This window comes from Sander lucioperca, chromosome 18, assembly GCF_008315115.2.
Source record: "Sander lucioperca isolate FBNREF2018 chromosome 18, SLUC_FBN_1.2, whole genome shotgun sequence".
Classification (NCBI taxonomy): Eukaryota; Metazoa; Chordata; class Actinopteri; order Perciformes; family Percidae; genus Sander; species Sander lucioperca.
In genome coordinates, this window is record NC_050190.1 from 25,078,296 (window position 1) to 25,085,850 (window position 7,555).

General features: G+C 38.6%; 1 protein-coding gene across 4 annotated transcripts in view; it reads left to right on the forward strand.

Moving 5' to 3' along the window:
• The window catches only part of trim9 (tripartite motif containing 9), a 49,508-nt gene extending 42,220 nt beyond the window's left edge, over positions 1–7,288 (forward strand). For 2 of the 4 annotated variants that reach the window (XM_031309860.2, XM_031309861.2), the window contains 3 exons: positions 869–1,172; positions 2,240–2,402; positions 3,379–7,288. In XM_031309860.2, coding sequence (XP_031165720.1) covers positions 869–1,172; positions 2,240–2,402; positions 3,379–3,456 — 545 coding nt within the window. In that variant the 3' untranslated portion in view covers positions 3,457–7,288. Of the gene's footprint in view, positions 1–868; positions 1,173–2,239; positions 2,403–3,378 lie in introns of those variants that run through there. The other 2 variants (XR_004106809.2, XR_004106810.1) reach the window with 2 other exon arrangements.
• The last annotated feature ends 267 nt before the right edge of the window (positions 7,289–7,555 follow it).

Sequence of the window (7,555 nt, forward strand, 5' to 3'; positions counted from 1 at the left end):
GCTATGTTAATATACTTACAACCCTGTGTCAAACTGTTCTGGCTTTGCAAGAGCTCACAGAAAGTGAAAGGGTCACCTCACCCAAATTACAAAAACAAAACCAACCCCTAGTGATATCAATCCATGCAGATGGTTGTGGTTTTATTTGCTGAGGTTTTAAATCTACACCACCAACCCAATACAATTCATGGATTTTGGACCCTGGACTTTGTGCTGCATAAATTAAAGCAGTATTAAATTAAAATGTTTGCCACTTGGGGGCAGTGCTACATTGACATATATGTGACAAACATTTATATATTGGCAAACATTTGCATATTTACACTTTCAGTAGACACAGAACAGCATTATCATTCAATTGAAGTCGTGTTTCTGTCCACCTGGTGAATGTAGTCCATTAAGCTCTCACAAAGACCATAAGATGCTGCTGAAAGCTCCCCCCCTCCCAGTGAAAACAAACGGCAATTATCATTTCCAGACTGTCTGACACAGGTTTTATAATATTATAAATATTATTAAGATTGTTAGGATTCAGTTATAAGTTAAGTTGTAGAGTATGATGTTAAGAATTAACCATAAGAATATTAACCATAATATTGATAGTGAATCTTCTTCTTTCATATGATTATGATTCCTTTCATTAAGTGTTTACAGTGTAACTTCCCCTCATCTAACCTCCAGCCTCTAGATTCATGTCACTGTCTTTTTAAAGTCATGACCATTGCATCAGGTGATATTATTGATGCTAAACAACAGTGTGTTTAACTTCTCCCCGTGTGTGTGTGTGTGTGTGTGTGTGTGTGTGTGTGTGTGTGTGTGTGCGCGCGCGTTTGTGTGCGCACGTTTGTGTGTGCGTGTGCGCACGCAGTCGCTTGGTTCACCTTTGACCCAGCCTCCGCTCACCCGGACATCGTCCTCTCCAACGACAACCTGACGGTGTCGTGCAACAGCTACGACGACAGAGTGGTCATGGGTAATTCTGCCTTCTCCCGTGGCGTTCATTACTGGGAAATGAGCGTCGATCGCTATGACAACCACCCAGACCCGGCTTTTGGGATCGCTCGGGCCGACGTGCTGAAGGACGTGATGCTGGGGAAGGACGACAAGGCCTGGGCCATGTACGTGGACAACAACCGGTCCTGGTTCATGCACAATAACTCACACACTAACAGGTAAGGAGTCCAAGTCTTATTTCATATAAAAAATACTAAAAGCCCTGCATTCAACCCAATACAGGGAATTTGAATTGATATGTGTTTATGGTCCATTGATAAAAGACCGTAAGATGCAGCTGAAAGCTCCAGAAACAGCTAATAAGCTTTTTTTTTGTTGTCAAATGACTATTTCCAAGTTCAAGAATAAACTCTGACATACAGTGTTTCAACTTTTGTATTTTGGGTGAACTAACCCTTTATAAGAGACAAACTAAGAATTTATTTTAAAAAGTTCCAATAAAAACATATAGTATAAGTAGCAATGCAACAATTCAAAAACACTATCACAAATAAAAGTCCTGCATTCAAACTTACTTGAGTAAAAGTACAGAAGTATTTTACGGTTGTAGCTGCTAGAGGTGGAACTAGTTTTAACTACTTTACGTACAGTTGGCTAGTTTTGTCGAGTGGTTCCCAACCTAGGGGTTCGGGCCCCTCCAAAGGGTCACCAGATAAATCTGAGGGGTCACAACGGGACATTTTTTGCACTTTTCTCTCATGTTTGCTTTTATGTGAAACACTGGATTATTTTATCTCTTTGGGCCTCAAACAGTTATTCAATTGAAACCAAGTTTAGAGGGGAAATGTCTGCTTGGTGTAACTGCTAACAACTCCTAGATCTGTGACATATAACACAGGTTTTTTTGTAAGGGGTCACAAGCCAAAAAGGTCAGGAACCACTGGTTTAATCTTTAACAATGTGTTGTATTTCATAAGATCTTGATACTCTTTTTTTTTTTTATAATAATATCTAAATCTGAAATGTAAGTTTTTCAAATGTGGAGTAAAAACGACAATATTTGCCTCTGAAATGTAGTGAAGTGGAAGTAGCCTATAAAGAAGCCGAAAATGAAAATACTCAAGTATAGTACAAGTACCTCAAAATTGTACTTGAGTACAGTAAATGTACTTTTTAGCTATGTTAACATTACAGTTACAGGACGGGAGGACAAATATTCTGCAGGATGTTACTGACAAAAGCAGCAGTATATCTATCATATCTTCAGTAAATTTCTCTGGTCCAGGACGGACGGCGGCATCGGTAAAGGAGCTACAATAGGAATTCTACTGGACTTCTCACGTGGCATCCTCATCTTCCTCATCAATGATGAGCAGCAGGGTCCAGTGGCTTTTGAAGGCTTGGAGGGCGTCTATTACCCCGCTATCAGTCTCAACCGAAATGTCCAGGTACAGATTGATATTGTATATATATGAACTGTGGCTACACATTTCATTTAAACTACTTCCATTTCTGAATTGGAAAATTGGAAAATTAATCCCTTAACATACAGATTTCTCCTTTTTGTTCTTCCTCAAGTGGCTTTAAATAAATGAATGAATGCTTATTAAGATTGATACCACTCTCATGTCTGTTAATGTGAAGCTTCAGCCTGTTAGCGTAGCGAAAAAAAACTCTTTTCTACTTCGGTTTTTATACGAATTAAACACATGAGGGTTAGCTGTTTCCAGGCCTAATGCTAAGCTAAGTTAGCTGGCTGCAGATAGAAGCTTCATATTAGGGGGGAAAGACATCAAAGTGGTATTGATCATCTCAGTTACCCCTTGGCAAAAAAGCAAATAAATATTGAACTTTTCCTTTAAGATTGTTAAAATCTTCTTCCAAAATGTGTAACTATTTATAAGGTTGTTATAACCTGAGGCCACATTATTCGTATTGATATTCAGACCTAAGACTCAACTATTTTTTATTTATGCACCATTCTATTAAATGGAAAAACAGCTCCAGGGGCTGCTGTTTTATAGCTGCTGTCCCCGGCTCTCCTTCCCCGAGTAGTGCTGCAGGCAGAAACAGAGATTTTTTACTTGTAGATCAACAAAGTATCATATGAGTGCAGTTATTATTCATTAAAACTGCTTTTCAAGTTTTACAAATATGGGCTCAGAGGATTAAACCTTTAAAGAGGAAGCTTCAAAGACTCAACAACAGTTAGTAGCTGAATTTCTTATTGCTCTCAGCCAGTTTTCTGATTTTTAATGCTGTCTCTGGGTGATGAAAGCCAAGCGCCTCCAAGACAAAAACACTTCACTCACTGAGGAAATTGTTCAACAACTCCACCTGCTGGCACAAAAGAAAAAAACAACCCTCTTTGCCATGATTTATGTTATTAACCAATATATTTGTATGTAAATGTTGTTTTTCCAGATCACACTGCATACTGGTCTACCCATCCCTGACTTCTACTCTCCCGGGGACGCAGATCCCGCTGACTCTGTGTGCTAAAGACTCACCACCACCGGCTAGGGAAAACCTCTCCAGGATTTCCCAGGGTTCATCATGCTAGTCAATGACTATGATCCAACCCTGACCCTTTCCTTCCCTCCCCCTCCCCACCTCCTCTTGTCCCCCTGACCGACTGACCCCATGACTCTCTGTAAGCGGCCCCATCCAGCGCTGAGCCATGCCTTTATCATGCCTAAACCTTGGACACATGAACTATCTGCAGGACAAAAATGGACCGTGCTTTGCAATGTGTACCTTGTATTTTGACCAGAGGAAGATGAAATCTATCTCAAACTGATGCACTTGGAATTGTGTGCAGGGATCAGAATATCTGCTTAAAGGAATGGTTTGACATTTTGGAAAATACACTCATTTGCTTTCTTGCAGAGGGTTAGTTGAGAAGATTGACACCACTCTTATATCTGTATGCTAAATATGAAGCTGGTGTTAGCAGTCAGTTAGCTCAACCTCAAACAGGGAAACAGCTAGCCTGGCTCTGTCAAAAGTTCACAAATATGTCGCCCAACCACTTCTAAAGCTCACTTATTAAACTACTATATCTCATTTGTTTAATCTGTACAAAAACAGATGTGTAAAAATTACATATTGTGGTTTTAAGGGCACAAATATAGTCACATAACAGCCCATAAAACCAGAACGTCTCGTTTTTACATTTCAATTTGAAACAAACAAGATATACTGTAATGTGCTAATTAGTGAGCTGTAGAGATGCTGCTAGCCTGGCTTTGTCCAAAACAGGCTAAGCTAACAGCCTGCTGGCTGTAGCTTCATATTTAGAGTACAGCCATGGAAGTGGTATCACTTTTCCTAAAATATTGAATTTTTTCTTTTTAAGGAAGGAGTTTGTTGTTTGTAAATGAGTTGACTTGGAAAAATTTGCCCCCAGCATACCATCAGCATACAGTTCAGTATATCTTCTTCTTCATTCTTATTTTACATTAACAAGCACAATATCCTGTATATATTACTTTCCTGTCGTCATCCTGACACATTTAAAACACCAGGGGGAGCATGAGAGGGGGGTCTTTTGTGTGAATGTGTGTGAGGTGGGGGTGGATCGGTCGAGGCAGGTCAGCAGCTGCTAGCATCCCTGCACGAGAGCAATAGTCCGACTCTCAGCCGCGTCACTGTCCTATCCTCACCTGTGTACCTGAGATGCTTTTCTTATTGGCTTAGCTTGTGTGAACCTTCTGTATCGTCTGTATAAAAAAAACAAATTACAGCATCGCCATGTAAAATGCTACTGGAAGCGAGGCCTTCTTGCAGCCTTTCTTTGCAGTGCAGTTCTCAGAACAGGAGGGACGGATTTTGGTGTAATGTATCATGAAAGCGGGCGATTCCGTGTGTTGAAAATGGGTTAAAGATGATGACTGTGAAGCTCTTTGAATAAGGTGCTACAGCAGCTCGCTTCATTCTGGCTTTTTTTACTGTAGGTGACTGAATCCTGGTAGTTTTGTAATATTGTTATTGAAATGATCTATTACAAAGAGGTGTATAGCTAAGTAAGTTATTGATGTTCAGAGTTTTTCAATGAGAATTCGTCATTGTTTCTTTATTTCATGTATAGTTATTAACAGAAGGAAAGAAACTATATCTTTTGTCGCTTTGAAAATGTAGTTTGGAGTTTGTTCTTAAAGTGAAGAGACTTTTCAGTAATCGTGAGAACCAGTTTATGTCAGACTAAAGCAACAGGAACGGTGATGATGTACTGGGATGTTACTGTGGCATCACATTCGGGCAACAGCCTCCTCAACATGCAACAATGAAGCCATGCTAGCAGCTCTGCCATGCTGTACAGTGTGCTTTGAGATACATGCTAACCCTAGCATGCTAACATGCTCACTGTGACAATACTAACATGCTGATTTTTATCAGGTATAACGTTTACCATGTTTACCATTTTAGTTTAGCGTGTTAGCTTGCTAACATTTGCTAATTTGCAGTATACACAAAGTACAGCTCAGGATGATGGGAATGTCATTAATTTTGCAGGTATTTCATCATAAATCAAATTCTATGACAAATTAAAATTTTGACCTGATGATCACCAACAATTCATCCTGAAGGAACCATTAATGTGCGTACCAAATTTCATTGCAATCCAACCAACAGTTACTGAGATATTTCACTCAAAACCACAAATGTCAACCTCTTGGTGGCGCTAGAGGAAAAGTCAGAGGATCACCAAAGTCATTAGGATGCATCCTCTGGGGACCAGGAATGTGTATACAAAATGTCTTAGGAATCCATCCAATAGTTGTTGAGATATTTTAGTCTGGACCAAAGTGGTGGACGGACCGATCGACATGGCTATCCCTGGAAACATGCCAATAGCATGGTTTAAAAAAAAAAAAGTAACTGAATTGTTGGACTGGAACTGTTGCCCTTTAAGTTGCTCAGAAACTTTTCCCAGTGCATCGTCGCTTTGAGACATACCATACGTGTCTAGCATACACATAAGGTGCTATCCTGTGTTTGAGCTTCATGGGTGTGCCTTTTCCCCTCTTCAATACCCACAATATTATGAAACTTTGCTACAAACTAGATTCATTGCTTCAGCAGAGTCAATTGTAACATCTGTGATGCCTGACTTTACCTGCTGCTACATATTTTTTTCTATCGGCAAAAGGGCAAACTCAACAATAACCATGTTTGTTATGAATATAATACCCACAGTATTGAAGGGAATATTACAGTCAGGTGTCTTTCTTAACTTTATGAATCCTATGTGATTTTAATTTTTTTCTTTCTCCCCTGGATTAATATTGATTGTAAATCATCTAAGATATATGGGTTGTGATATATGGCCGCTAAAATGGCTGCACACAGTGAACTATATACTGTAGTTTTCAGTATGATATGTGCATGAGTGCTGACAATTGTGATAAACCAGACTACTACAGCGTTCAGCAAGTTGCACGGCCTTTGCTGCAAGGATTCAAGCTTTGATGGATGCAACATTTAATTGGTGGTTTTTCATTCAAGCCTTTTGTTCGGTCCGTAATTATAAAGTACAAAAGCAGCCCATTTAACAGAGGGACACTGAGCTCGGACAGAGACAAGTGCCATTATCACAGCATTACACAACCTCAGATTCCAGGACAAATAAACCAAATGGCTTTAGTTCAATAAATCAGTTCATTAAGGGGATTTTTAAGTAGGACATGACACACACATATTTTACTTTTCAACACAAATGATTTTTTCGGTGTGAATAAGTGAGGTTATATCTTTGATTGACAAATAACATAAATGTGTTTTTTCTCTACTGAACGGGGTGCTGATGTTAAAAGTGTGTGATTGTAACATTTATTCTTTCTAAACCAGCCAAATACACTTAAATGATATTAAACTTAGACCGGGGAATGATTTAAAGTCCATCCTACAGCCTCGTCAAACTTTTATGAATTATTAGAAACGTACACACAGTCGCTGGGCGACACTGGGTGTTATATATCCAAATGTACATACATATGTGTGTGAGTGTGAGTGTGTGTATGTTACCTGCATTATAACCTCATTTTAACTCCAAAGTGATTTGTTTTGCCCTATTTGATCAGAGGTGGAATGTCATCACTCGATATTATTATTTACAGTGATGCTGAAATATGTCTATGGAGAATTTTATGACTATAAAATGAACATCATTATTACTATGATTTTAACACAGTATGGGTATTATGATTGTTATGATTATATGTCTTTCATTACCATATTACTGCTATTATTATGATGATCTGAAGTGTAATATGAGCCTCTGTTTTATTTTTTGTATTTGTGAATATTCAATAAATAGGTGTCAACAAGGTCTCATGTTGCCTGGAATATCTGTCTCTCTGTCTGTATTTTATTGTCTTACAACAGTGAATCAAAGTAGATTAAATGTGGCAATCTATCTGTCTATCTATCAATACTTAACTATACTTAAAAATGAGGTAACATATTCATTCATTATATCATTCAACAATATAATTTTGTATTAATGAGAATAGCTGTTTTTTTGTGTCATTTGTGTGCACCTAAACTGCACAAAACTTCCAGTCCTTGTTATGTGTAGTCTCTCTGTGCACCTTTTCCT